Source organism: Neopelma chrysocephalum, unplaced genomic scaffold (genome assembly GCF_003984885.1).
Source record: "Neopelma chrysocephalum unplaced genomic scaffold, ASM398488v2 Primary Assembly neopelma1_65, whole genome shotgun sequence".
Classification (NCBI taxonomy): domain Eukaryota; kingdom Metazoa; phylum Chordata; class Aves; order Passeriformes; family Pipridae; genus Neopelma; species Neopelma chrysocephalum.
Window position 1 is genome coordinate 8,264,801 of NW_020897722.1, and position 13,531 is coordinate 8,278,331.

At 41.2% G+C, this 13,531-nt stretch overlaps 3 protein-coding genes across 5 annotated transcripts in view; 1 reads left to right on the forward strand and 2 right to left on the reverse strand.

Annotated features, from left to right (window-relative positions):
* IQCK (IQ motif containing K) overlaps positions 1-134 on the reverse strand; it is a 53,144-nt gene extending 53,010 nt beyond the window's left edge. The window contains exon 1 of the mRNA XM_027683976.1: positions 83-134. The gene's annotated coding sequence lies outside the window, so the exon portion shown is untranslated. The remainder of the gene's footprint in view (positions 1-82) is intronic.
* Positions 135-258: 124 nt separating this feature from the next.
* KNOP1 (lysine rich nucleolar protein 1) lies at positions 259-9,137 on the forward strand. 3 transcript variants are annotated; one of them, XM_027683972.1, is made up of 6 exons: positions 445-760; positions 1,249-1,338; positions 1,369-2,584; positions 5,736-5,804; positions 6,297-6,374; positions 8,754-9,137. In XM_027683972.1, the coding sequence occupies exons 2-6, from the start codon at positions 1,250-1,252 to the stop codon at positions 9,063-9,065; spliced, it is 1,764 nt and encodes a 587-aa protein (XP_027539773.1). In that variant the 5' UTR covers positions 445-760; position 1,249; the 3' UTR covers positions 9,066-9,137. The 3 variants fall into 3 exon arrangements, with proteins under 3 accessions (XP_027539772.1, XP_027539773.1, XP_027539770.1); XM_027683971.1 differs by lacking the exon at positions 445-760 and adding an exon at positions 259-289 and having other exon boundaries at positions 1,249-2,584; XM_027683969.1 differs by having other exon boundaries at positions 1,249-2,584.
* Positions 9,138-9,662: 525 nt separating this feature from the next.
* VPS35L (VPS35 endosomal protein sorting factor like) overlaps positions 9,663-13,531 on the reverse strand; it is a 49,248-nt gene continuing 45,379 nt past the window's right edge. The window contains 2 exon segments of the mRNA XM_027683959.1: positions 9,663-10,537; positions 11,067-11,213. Of these exon segments, the coding sequence (XP_027539760.1) occupies positions 10,439-10,537; positions 11,067-11,213 (246 nt within the window). The 3' untranslated portion in view covers positions 9,663-10,438.

The following is a 13,531-nucleotide window of genomic DNA, read 5'->3' on the forward strand; positions in this document are numbered from 1 at the left end:
GGGGGGGGGGGCGGCTGAGGAGCCCCGGGGAGGCAGAGCCATGGCCTGACGGGCGCTGCGCTCCCACCTGCGAGCTCCGCTCCTGTCCCCGTCCCAGAGCAGGACTCTGTCCCGCCCGGCTCTGTCCCTCCGGGCTCTGTTGGTCTGTCCCTCCCGGCTCTGTCCCTCCCGCCGCCGCCAGGGCCGCGTCCCGGGCGTTGCCGCGGCAACGGCTCCGGCCGCGCGCGGGGCGGGGCGGGCCCGGCGCGTTCCCTTCCGGGTCGGAGGGCGCTGCACGAGGCCGCGGCAGGTGAGGGCCGGCGGGGCCGCCCCGGGCACGGCCCGGCCGGGATGCGCCGCTCCCGGGGAGCCCCCCCGGGCAGGACGGGCGGGGACGGGGTCAGGAGCGGGGCGGGGCGCGGGAGGGACCCCCCTTGGCCGCGGTGTGGGGGTGGGTCGGTGGGCGCAGGGGCTGCCGCGGCTCCGGGAGGAGGCCCTGACAGGCAGGGATTGGTAAAACGCTGCTTACCAGACTTAGGTTTCCTGTAAAGGATTTTGACAGGAGGCCTTGCAAGCGGCGCTTATAGAAATCCCCAGGGATTAATTTTTTATTAAAAGATGGGAAAACAAGTAGGGATAAACGGGTTTCTCAGCAAAGGCGGGAAGTGTCACCAAGCGGGTGCCAGAGGCTTCTCTGGTGTGATCTGTTGGTCGGTGCGAGTGTCCCGAGAGAGGAGACGGAGGGCAAGGATGAGAAATCGCAGACAGAAGCAGATTTAAGGTAATAACTCGGGTGCCTTGAAAGGAACCTGTAGTGCTGAGTGGGCAGTAAAGTGATGTGAAGTTCAGTGTTAAATAAGTGAAAAGTCGAAGGGATCTGGAAAACAGTCTTAACTGTACATCTGTCTATGTGTATGCATGTATATATATATATGTATATGTTTTGCCATTTAGGAAAGATTTGTAGAGGGTAGGTATTACTATAAAGATGTCATGCTCTGTCAAAAGGAAGAAACAAATAGAAAGTGACCAACTGACTAGGACAACTTATGCTAAAGAACAGGACAAAAAAATCACCCCAATAGACAATATTTTCTGGGCTCTGTGCAGTTCTCTTTCCCCCATAACAGAAAGCAGACTGAAATTAGAAAGAGAGTGGCAGGGACAATGGGAGATACGGAATAGTTTCAGAATAAAGGGAAGCCAAATAGAGGAGGGCTTGTATCATCTCTCTGAAGCAGTTTACTAACATCTTCATTTCATTTTTAGAATGATAATAAAGAAAAAGAGAAAAGAATTTCATGAGGAACCTATACAGAAGAAGAAAAATGTGAAGACTGTCATTAAAATTGAGGAAGATGTTCCAACTGCCATTAAAATCAAGGACAGTGGCAGGCTTGAGACAAAAACAAAGATAAGGAAAAAGGTACAGTTTAAAGATGAATGTTTAGACCAATTACAACCAAAGAACAAGAAGAAGAAAAATAAGAAAAAGAAAGTTGGCTCCGAATTACTCAAAGAAGCACATTCAGAAAGCTTTGTGATTGTAAAAGGTCATCTGGATTCAGAACTTCAGGAGGAATCAGAGGAACAAATTAAAATTCTCAAAAAGAAGAAAAAAAAAGTCCCATGTCATTCATCCTTAGAGGATGATATTAAGAAAACTGAATTTTCTTTTAAAAAAACCAAAAAGGATAGTGCTTTGAATTTGGAACTGGATGGTGAGGTAACAAAGAAAAAAAAGAAGAAAGGCAGTTCTTCTTTTTCATTAGAGGACATCCAGAACAGTGAACAAAAGCAGTCTGAAAGAGTTTGTAAAAAGCTCCACAAATACATTTCACAAGAAGTAGCTTTTACAGGTGAAAACCATGACACACATAATGTCCAGAATGTTGGGGAGAGTTGTATGAGAAAAAAGAAGAGGAAGAAGAAGGATAAGTCTGACTCCTTTTTACCACTAGTAGATAATGAGGACAACATATCTGGAGTTCCTGGTAGGCCCATTGCATTAAGTGACTTCAGAAAAAGGAAGAAGCAGAATTCCTGGGAAATTACATTGACAAACAGGGAGGAAGAGGACACAACTGAGGACTCTGGGAGTATCAAAGAGACTAAGAAGAACAAGAACAGAAGCAAATGTGTTTCTTCCTTAACATGTGAGGATCAGCTAGACTGCAATCACAGCATTCCTGATAAGTATCTCTCGGCACAGCAAGAAGAAAAGCTGTCTGGAAAAAAGAGCAGGAAGAATTTCAAGGCTAGTAATGAAGTCACCAAGAAGAAAAAGAAAAAAAAGATTCACAAAGAGGAGGAGGAAACAACATATTCAAAAGTTGCTTTAAACAATGATAGTGCCTCTAAAAACCAAAAAATAAGACTACCAGAAAGAAATAAAAAGAACAAAGAGAGTGAAATGGAGCGAGCTGAGCGTGTAGCAGAGAATGCTGTAGATGGGGCATTATGCAGTAGTAATCACATGCTCTGTGACAGGAAAGGGAAAAAAAGAAAAGAAGTCCCACCACAGGACTTGGCTGAACAACCAGGTTCAGAAGCAAATACAAAAAAGACAAAGATCATTACAGAAGACACAGGGAATGAGTCGCTGGTAAGTTGTAAAGAGGAGGGCAGCTTTGCCCCCTCCTGCTAAGGAATCAAAAGCTTTTTAGGTACAGTTCCCTACTTTGCAGGCTGTTCTGCCTGATCAGAATATTTGAAGTCAGTGAGGGCCCCCACTATTGAGAAACAGGATCGGCTGATGTATTGATTTTAGTTGTGACACGTGGGAAAGTATCATTTAATGCCTGCTGCTGTAATCATGCAGTGTTTCAGTCATGAAAATGTAAATACTACAACTAACAGCAAGCATTGGCACAAAAAGAAAACGAGTGTGTGAAGTCATAAATGTTCTTCTTCGGTTGCTCTTCACAAAGTGGCAACACTCCTATAAAATAGGATTTTAGTACCACGTCATTTACCCTGAGCAGGTTGGTAACACTGGCAGCATCAGTGCATCTCACTGTGTTTGTTGGACTTTTCCTCGGGCTTTGCTGCTGTTAATGCTGGAATTACATAGTGTTACAAACGAGGGGAAAATTTAGCCAAAGCCTGTTGTCTAACTTGGAGAAAACTTTAGAGAAAATTCTAAGAATGCTAAATGTAGACTAGGCCTAGAGCATTGATGTATAAATTCTGATAGAAAACTAGAGACCTGAAGACATATTTTTAATTAAAAGAATAAATCTATGCAAGAAAATAAATAGATGTAAAAGCAGTACATTGTAAGTCATCAGGAGCTTGTTTTTGTAGTAATAGGAGACAGCATTCAGTTGTTTTTTATGAAAAACTCTGAATGGTTGGCTTGTTGAAAAGTCAAGCACTGGTTAATAAGGTATCAATGAAGATTTTTGTAAACTAAAGATAGAGCAGGCATAGCATGAGCTGCCTCCAGCACACTTCATGGTGTGCTTTGCTTTGGTGTGCACTTATGTGCAGTTTCTTCAAGTTCTGTGGAAACCTGGCAGCTGCCTGGTGCCTAATGCTAATAATTAAATATAGATTTATGTGAAGAACCAGATACAGGCGTTTTTCACAAGGGTTTGTGAGGGGAGTATGTGCTTATCAGTCATGAGGTGAGCAGATGTTTTGGGCTTTTAGCTTCGGTTTGTCCTTTTGACCTTTCAAAGGACAAGGTGGTTTTATTGCTGGGATATATTTTCTAATGAAGTTGACGTTGCCTTTTTGAGGCTGTTAGACATTATTTGGATTCTTGCAGCAGCTCACATTGTGCAGAGGCAAGATAAGCCTCACAATGACATGTAAACTTGCATGACCAGTTAAAATGAAAACCACAGCAAATACATTGCAAACAGTTGAGAAGAAGGGTGTAGGGTGATACCTGTTTTATTTCTCATTCCCATATGCACCTCTGTCCTTTAATAATAAAAAATGCTTAAGGGAAAGTCTCCTGAACATTGAGAAGTCTGGGTTAATCAGTTCTAGCGAAATCTAGTTCCTGCCAGGCCTAAAGACACTGCACTAATAAGAGGCTGATGATGTTGGTCTCGCATTTAACTGTGCCAAAGTCCTAAAACATCCCAGTCTACAGTGTGTCACACACTGCATGCCTTGAAAAATCCTCTGTGGGGCTTGTGCAGCAAGCAAAAGAGTGAGTTTTAAAGACAATGTGGAATGATACCCACTTAATATCAGTGATTGGTGTTTTTCCCACTGGATGCCATTACAGTGAATTTGGGCAGAGTGAAGAGGAGCAAGAAGTTGTTTGCCTGCAGGCAGCATAATCCTACCACGTGTGAAGGTGCTCCTTTTCCATGGAGTTGGGGGAAGCTTGGCAGACCTCTGTGGGATGGTTTTTTCCTCTCAGTAGCCTTCAGCTGGTCAGCAACCATGCTGGGAATTAGCAGGGATGGGGCTGCTCCCCCGTTCCTTGTCTGCCACTTGACCTTCCAGCTAAAAAAAAAAAAATATGCTGCAGTTGTTTGCGGAATCCTGTCACAACAGTTTTCCTGCTTGTTTTAATAGATCTGAAAAGACAGTACCAGGCCATCTAGAAGTAAACTGGGGATTGGTTTTGGTTTCTTCTTTTCCTCCAAGAGCATGAGCTCTCCTTACTGCAGACGGTGTTCTCTTATTTTTAATAGTGTGTGTATTGTACATGTGTGTGGTAAAATCAAAGGTAGCTTTGGAAAATGAGATAAATCATTCGTGGCTTTTAATAAAACTGTAAACCCTCAAAAAAGTAACAGCAGGTTCTGCTGACAGAAGTATGTTACAAATCTTTTCCTTGTCTTCATTTCCCTGGCTGTTTCATGCTTGGATTATTATGTTAACTGTATCAATAGATCTTCCCCTTGGCCACCTTTTCCAGGCTGGTCTAAAGCTTATGGCTCTAATTTACCACTATCCTGGACTTATTACTTATCCTGTTATACTGGGTGCCCAAAAATCTTATCCTAATTATAAATTTGGCAAAGAAAGGCTGAGGGCAATGATGTAGGAATGCCAGTCACTGGGAGCAAAAGTTGCTGAGGGGCTGCACTCTGTGGAAGAGTGATCAGGACATGGTTGCCTGTGGACTCTGCCACTGATTTACCTGCTGCCATCCGGCCCATCCAGTCCTTCTGGGGCTGCTCTGTCTCATCCCATCAGCTCCCTGTTCCTCGCTCTGAAATGTGGAACTGATGTGCTGTTTGCTGCCATTGTAGGAGACATTTGATGTGTGTGTCCTGCCTCTCCCTGTGCTCTTTCCAGACTGGGAGCTCCTTGGGGACCATCATCCACAAGTGAGCACAATGCAGCTGTCTCTTGATTGTCTCTTCTTTGTTTGTTTGTTGCAGAGAGACCTTTAATTATTTTACCTGCAATTTTTAAAATATTCTAACTTTTACTCTCTCTGTCCCTTACAATTAAACAAAACAGTTTAATTTGAAATTACTCTGCCTGCAAACATTACTGTGTGTGCCAGTGATGTTGGCAGATCTAATTTAATGTGTGAACTTAAAAAAATCCTCTATCTTCTTGGTTAAAAAAAAAAATCTCTTTCTTGGGGAGAAGGTTTCTCCATAGAAATACACAGACTTAATTGGCATTTTCAGCTTAGATCTGACTATTTCTTCTTGCCCCAGAATAGTCCTACTGATTGCTTAGTGTTTTAATTACTCTCATGGTAAGAGCTCTGTAAATTCTAATTAACCAGAATGGATAAAAATAACCATACAATCTTTTTTCCTGTTTTACAGGAACATCTAGATGGTGTAATTATTGTGCAGGAAAAAAAAGGAAACTGTGATGAAGTTAACATAGACAAGGTATGCTTTGTCTTAATTGTGTAAGATTGAAAGCAAGTCAGTATTTAATATATGCATAGGAATTGATACAAAAAAACTGATTTGTTGCTTCCCTAAATAAAGGTCTGCTTAAAATGTGCTTTACCTTCTGTGGGTTAAGTCCAAAATATACAGCTTCAGTCAATGACAGAAGTTCTAGGTAGCTTATTGGGTTAAATACAGGTTTCTTTGCCTCTCATCAGTGTTGGCAGTTTCAGCGTAGCTGTTGCCTGCAGTTAGAAAATCAGACATATCTGTTACAGCAAAATATTCATTTAACATACCACTAGAAAAATCACAGTTCTCGTGTTGAATGTGGGAAAGGATCACATGCAACTTTTTATTTATCCTTGCAAAATTCTGAAGATCACTAGTTATTTCATACATCCCTTTCTTTTCCATTGCGAATTAGTTGTCATTTCACACACAGAAGATAGTGTCTGATGCTGCGTATGTCATTGTTTTGCACACCAGGTGAGGCGGCAGGCTCTGCAAGAAGAAATCGATAGAGAATCTGGCAAAACAAAGGTTTTCAGTCCCAAAGTGGGACAGGTATGTATGAGCTTAGACCTGGATCTGGTGGAAATACTGGGTCCTAGAGCAAGTTCCTGGTAAAAACACTGTGCTCTTTTCTCTATGCGGCTCAGGTACGTGGCTTGGCACAACAGTCTTCCTTCTGACTGCAGAGTTAAGGTCACGCTGTAGAACAAGTTGGTACAATGCCAAGAGAGTCTGAGAGCTGACAGTGAACTTGGCATTGTACAGTGTTCCAATTCCCATCATCAGTCCTCAAAAGCAACATTTTCTCTGGTTCCTCTGGAGAATGAGCCATGACAAATTGCTACAGAAGCATTTTCTGCTTACTGTGAAGTACAAATAATTCCAGGCTATGGATATAGCAGTCACTGAAGTGTATCTTACTTCTTATCTGCAAGACTTTGCAGACATTCAGAAAGGGGCACATGTGGAAAGGTAAAGGGGGGTGACAACTGATAACACGTGTGATATTTACAGTCAGTACTCTCCTGGCATCCACATCTTTCCTCCACTTCTTTGAAAGATGATTCTTAATTCCTTGCTTTTGCATCCTGCTCAGCTTGCCTCCTGAGAGATTTACAGTTAGGTAGTGGAAACTGTTGCAGCAGTGTTTAGCAGGGTTAATAGGATTGAGGTGGAGAGAAAGCTTTGCTAGTAATCCGGGATTCTTAGTTGTTTTGCAAGACTGCCAGTGTGCCTAGAAAGCTGGAATATGCCTCAAACAAATGCCAGAAACAAGTTCTGTAGATGTAACATAGTGGGAGGCAGCCTGTGATAGCTCTGGAACTGCAACTGTCTAATAGTGTCTGAAGTCATTGAGAAAAATGACATCCTTGGCAGGGGATCTCAGTTCCTTGGTGCTGATCTGTCTCTGTTTAGTAGCATGCAGAAGAATAGAAGCTGTGAAAACTAATTCATCAGCTCCACAAAGAGTGAGCTGGAAATGCTTCAGCAAAAGCTGTGTGTGGTGCCTGCCAGCAACTCACATAAAAAAATGTACAGAGTTTGACAAGCCATGATTATATTTGCATCTGTGCAGATGCCTCCCATTCCAGAGGGAGGACTTTATATTTATCTGTATGTGACTTAAGTGTATCTGTATGTGTATCTGCATCTGTGTCACAGACTGGGCTTAGACAGCAACTTGCCTTTGTACAAGGTAAAAATACTGAAGTATTATGGGTAGCTCTCTTTTAATAGTAGGTATTCTGGCCTGTGATTGTGGATGATACTCCAGCCATGCATTTTTTTTAACTTAAAAAAGCGTGTTAGGGCTTGCCTGCAATATTGTGTAGCGTGCTGTGTGTCATGTTGGCTGGCTGCTGGAGAATGACTGTTTCATGCAAGCTACAACTGTTGAGTTGGAAGGATTTCAGGCTGACATAAACACACCACTAAATTCACATTTTTTCCTTTGATGTAACCAGCTTAGTCTATTTAATTAATAATCAGACATTCTTCCATTTAGTATCACCCCCAATTTTAAGGAAAAAATAGGGAGCAGCAATCCTGCTGAAATATTTATAAATGACTGCGTAGCTATTCCTTAGGAGTCAAATAAAATCCTTAGATAATGAAGCCTGTTCTTAGGTAAGCCAGAAGTTCATGAGCTTTGTAAATCATATGATTTATCTTGGGTTATCCACAAACAGCTGAAATATCATTTTACCTGGACATTGGCTCCTCAGAAAGGAGCCAGAATCCTCAGACAAAGGAAAAATCCTGAAGGGGTGAACTAGTTCTAAAAATAGTGAAAGGCAAATACAGTGAATACAAAGAAAACAGGAAACTGCAAGGGAGGGGAGGCTTTAAGAGCAGAGGCTTTTAGGTTTAGTCCTGTTGGATAAGGGTTTTTGCACCCTTGCAATATTAGTTGTAATTAGTGGGATGAGAATGCCAATGTTACTTAAAGTTTATGAGGCAGATTGAACACTGTCTCCAAAACTAACATAACAAAACACTGCTGAAAACAACAGCTCCCAAACTAGGCAATGGGAAAATGAAAAGATAAACATATGAAGTGACAGTGAAAGAGGATTAAGTCTGACAATTTTCTTAGAATAAGAGATGATTCTGGCTCTTTGAGCTAGGTGAAGAGAAGCAGAAAAGCCAAGGTTCCTGAAGAGGGAGGGAAAGGAGATTCTCAAAGCACATTAACCCCTCTCCAGGTTAAATGACCTGCACTGCTAGTGAAGATGCACTCACACAGAGTTAATGTCATTCTTTTACCACATCCTTTAAGAGGTACTGCCCGTGGAGTAACTGCTTCTTCCCAGCTTTGTCACCCTGTCAGGTTTTTGTAGCTGGTTCTGTTCTCATGGTACACAGCCAGAAATTATCTTCCTTGGTCTTGTTATTACTTACTTCTAGTGTTAACCTTGTTTTGCTTCACAGGATACAAAGTTTGGACAGTGGAGTACAGCTGCTTTTAAAAGTTCTGAGGAAGAAATGAAGTTTTTCAGACTGATGGGTGGCTTTAAAAAGGGCTCTGGGCCTATCCAAAATCTCTCAGCAACTACAAACAAACCGAACATGGCTCTGAACAGGGAAGGGCAGGAGAAGTTACAGCAGGCTCTGAAGATGGAGTTTGATAAAGCAATGGACTTGAAGCAACATAGAGGAATTGGTCTTGGATTTCAACCTATTGCCAACAAAAGAGGATACATAGACAAATATACATCTAGATCTATAAAATTTGAAGATTAAAACTCTGAAGTAATAAAAAGAATGAAAATTCAGCAGGCAATTTTTTTTTTTACTTTCCAGATCTTTTTACTTGAAATAAAATAATAAAATGTTTAAGAAATTTGATTTGTGAGGCACTTTTAGTTCAAGTTTCCAACTGCATACACTGGTGGAGCTGGGTCCTCATTTCAGCTAAACAGTAAGTTTTTGAAACCTTTAGCATGTTTCTTCTACAAGGCAAGGCACAGCCTCCTTCAAAGACTGAAGGTATGTGTGCCATGCCTGCAACTAGATTTTTTTTTTAATGCTGATTTAATAAACTTATTTTTAGCTACATCTTAGTGACTCAAAGGGATTTTAGTTTTCTGTAAAATCTTCACATTTTTACACTCAGTGAGTGGTACAAAGTGATGAGATGAAAAACATGCAACAAGAATGGTTTAATAATTTGGGTGGTATTTATTAGCAGCTTGCTAACTCCTTAAATATATGGTTCTGTCTGAACAGTTAGCCTTAACAAAATAAAACATTTTTGTGCAAAAATATATCTTAATATCTGTGTGAGGATTTAACTCATTAAGAATTTACCACTAAGCAAAAGCAGCAATAGATGCAAGGTTTCAGCATGGTTCCCTACCGTGGGAAAGAAATGGTGAAATTTTATTAGGAGTTATCAGTACATGTAACTAAATTCCACAAGGGTAAGGTGATAGATTTGTGTACACAAACTCCCCCAGAACACACAGATGAACTGCAAATTGCTTTATTCAGTGATGGAGTACTTTGCAAATATAGAGTACTTTGCATACATTTCCTTTTTCATTTGCAGGCAGCACTTAAAGATTCCTTCCATTTTACAAAACCCGGGACTAAAATGAAAACATAAACATGTCTGTGCAAATGTATTGTAGAAATTAGAACAATAACACCTCGGCCATTTTTCTCTTCTACTGGAACCAATAAAACAAATGCTGGCAGCATCCCAAAGCAGAGAGATTACTTAGTAGGATTATTATATTGAAATGCTGCTTTCTACACAGGAAAAACACTATTCTACAAGTGGGATGAAGTTTTGAGGCTGTGAATTCATTTGTGCAGATTATCTTCTTCCTTTTTTGTTAAAATTACAACAGATGAGATTTCACTACCACAGAGGTTCAAAATACTGTTTACTGAATGTAAATCGGCATTTATAATATTATGTTATGGTAAAACTGGAGACAGAAATTCAGGTTAAATTATTGCACTCAGTTTTTACCTTTACTGTGCCCAAGTAAATCTTTCACACTAAGTAAAAACACACTGAACTCCTCCAGTCAGAATCTAGATGAGTGATTTTTGGCCTTGGCTGCATGCTGTCTTGTACAGGTGCCTCCTTGGAAAAGAGACATCCATCAGGTCCTGGACTGCAGAGGAAGCCGAAGGGCCAGGTCTGCAAAGTGACTCATTTCAGGTTGTTGACTTCGCCTCTTGATGTATTCCAGTGTTTTCACCTGGGTTTGAAAAGAAAGGGATTGGGAGATTTTTAGTCTTTGTCTTTTCTCATTTCATAGGCCATCACTTCATCTTTATATACACACTGTCATGATTTTCACTGGCTGTGGGAGCACTTAGCATTTCTTACTTATTACCGATATCTGTCTTAAAGGCTCTGAAATGCCACTTTCCAAGCTTACACCATATATACCACAAAATAAAAATGCCATATTTCTCTTAGAGCTAGTTTTCTGTTCTGAAAAAAAGTTACAGCACCCAACACTTTCAGGTTCCTTAATGCTTGACACAGGATTAAAATTGCTAGAAAGATACAGATCACTTGAAATGAGAGAAGCTGCTTATTCATTAAGAAGCATTTAAAAAAAGAAGTTGTTGGGGTTTTAAGATAATTTTTTTGGGGGGGAAGAGAGCAACTTGTAAAGAGATTAGCTTTATTCAGATCAAGAAAATATTACTTTTTTCCAAATAAAGAGTGGCAAAAGATCTTAAGAATTCAAATTTTTCTGCATTATCTGTTTTCCTTACCATAGTTTTGGTGTCAGCAAAGCCATGTTTCTGAGCAAGATTCCAGAGATTGACTGAAAGCTGGTTTAGTTTGTTGTTTCGTAGATCCCCATGAGCTACAATAGTGTTAAAGAAATAGAGTGCCAACTGGCTCTGCCGCTTCAGGGTCTACAAGGAAACAAAAATATTCCCCTATTACCATATAATCATCCCCAAACATGCAACATAACCTCACTGGGTTCTCTAAACACTTAGAAGTGCAAAAGGCCCTCATTTTGTAACACACAGCAATAGTTACAAACAATACAGGCATAGTTTTCAAGTTCCATTCAAAATGCAACAAGTTATGATAATGAATCAATGTAAGTTGCTGGAAATGAAATAATTACACCAAACTCCTACATCTCATATCGCTTTGGCACAGCACATTATGTAGGTCTGACACATTTTTAACTCAAGACTCCCTACAATTGCATAGAAATCACCCTCCCACTAACCAGCCTTGCACTTGGAGCACCATAGCTCTATATATTTTAGAGAGACCACTATCATCAATCTAGATTAATGCAACTTCAGGCTTTTTTCCAGCAGTCTATTCTACATCTATTTATTTAAGCAAAAATGTTTTTTTTCCTGCTATTCTTTCACTGAAACTTCGATTATACCACCATATTTGCTCCATATTTGCAGCTACTTCCCCTAAAATTGCTGAGGAAGGCCCTTGAGGAGGACCCCTCCCTCATGGTACTCTGCCATGGAGGAGCACCAGCCTCTGTGGAGGAGTTCTGGGGCACAGACAATCCTGCACTAAGCTTACAGGGTGCTCCCACCCTGATTTGGAGTGAGTGGAAAACAGAAATAATTAAAATGCTATTGCAGGTTCTGCTGATTCCTATAGAGTAAGTTTTCACGGTTAAAAGGATGAATTATTGTTGGATGCATCTGAGCTGTAGTATTTGTTTATACTGCTCTGCTGCAGCTGTCCTTTGTTCTTTGCTCCAGAAAGCCCACTGACAAAGGCACAGCTCCATCTTACACAAACCACAGCAGAGTCCTAGTTTACAACACAACTGTCAGCTGAGCACCCCGATTAATGAACTTTATGCTGCACTTTACCCCTCTCAGTTCAGTTCATACTGGGGTAGCTGATGCACAGTGTTCAGAGACAAGGTTACAGGCAGCATGAGCCAGAGATTGGGGGAAGAGAAGTGCAGGGATCTCTGACCTGTGTGTTCCTGACACGGTACCGATGCAGCCATGCAGTCTCTGCCCTTTCCCTAAGGGACTGAAAGTAAATTAATTTCTCACTGCCAGCAGAAGAGAGGTCAGATGCTATTAATCAGAGAAATGGCACACACTGAGCTATCAGTCCTCCAGATAAAGACGGAAAAGGAGAAAGCCACGCTATGGAAGAACTGGCCAACTAGAAAAGAGGCCAAGCATGCCCCAAACTAGAAGCATCAGACTGCTACTGTACCTATGTGACACACTAGATCTGTACAGGCAGAAACAATCTGCCATAACATAAACTTCACACACGCAATGCCCAGACCTGCTCAAGGCCCCACAAAAAGTTCCCTGAGCACTTAATTAGTTACATGAAACTGCCATGAAGACAGCTCTTCCTCTAACAGTCACACCTACATTAGCAATTTCCATCTCAGTAGCTCCAAAACTTGTTCATAGGCTGAAACTACAGCCATCATTTGGGAGCACTGAAGTACTCCCTACCAGACACAGAAGTACAGTTGATCAATCTAGTCCAGTAATAGAAACACAGAGCAGAAATACAACTCAAAAAGTCAGTAAAAGGGAAAATAGCTATGCTTAAGTACTGTTGTATTTCTCTTAGGACTAAGACTCTTCAGGGAAAAACAGATCCAGGGTACAGCCAGGTAGTCCAGGTTTTGCCACATTTTTCATTATTCATTCATGCCACATCACCATGTATCCTGGATAAACAACATAACCTCTATTATCTAATTTTTTTTCCCATTGACCATCTAATACAAACTTCAAAGAGGTTCCTGGGAATTGCTTGGAGGTTTCCTCACGAGAAGTGAGGCAGTTCAGTTACTGGGCAGAATGCAAAAGCGGCAGTTCTCCAGTTTGAGTATTGACTAGCGAGGTTTTCCAGGCAACATCAATGCAAATACAAAATCTACTCTTCAAAATAAGGATGAAATTTTTTACTAATTTGAAACATAGGTACTTCAAAAAGGATCATCCTTCAAAAAGGACTCAGAAACAAGCTAAGAGAATGAGAGGCACACTAACTGCTGTTGTGTTGGGGCAGGTATAACAGTTAGGATTTTGGCACCTAGTCCTCAGTTACACAACACTAAGTGGAGAGAGAGGCAGGCTCAGGTATGCAGGAAATCCCACCACGACAGAAAATGAGCAAGGAGTGTCAGGCAAGGCTTCCATGATGATGAACAGGAATGTTTGTGTAACATGGCACTGACCTCCAACCCGAGGGATGCATC

Bases quoted from the DNA above. Each gene is read 5' to 3' on its own strand.
- KNOP1 (XM_027683971.1), top strand. From the start codon at position 1,250: ATGATAATAAAGAAAAAGAGAAAAGAATTTCATGAGGAACCTATACAG. The intron at 2,585-5,735 runs GTAAGTTGTAAA...CCTGTTTTACAG, and splicing joins ACACAGGGAATGAGTCGCTG to GAACATCTAGATGGTGTAAT. The intron at 5,805-6,296 runs GTATGCTTTGTC...TTTGCACACCAG, and splicing joins ATGAAGTTAACATAGACAAG to GTGAGGCGGCAGGCTCTGCA.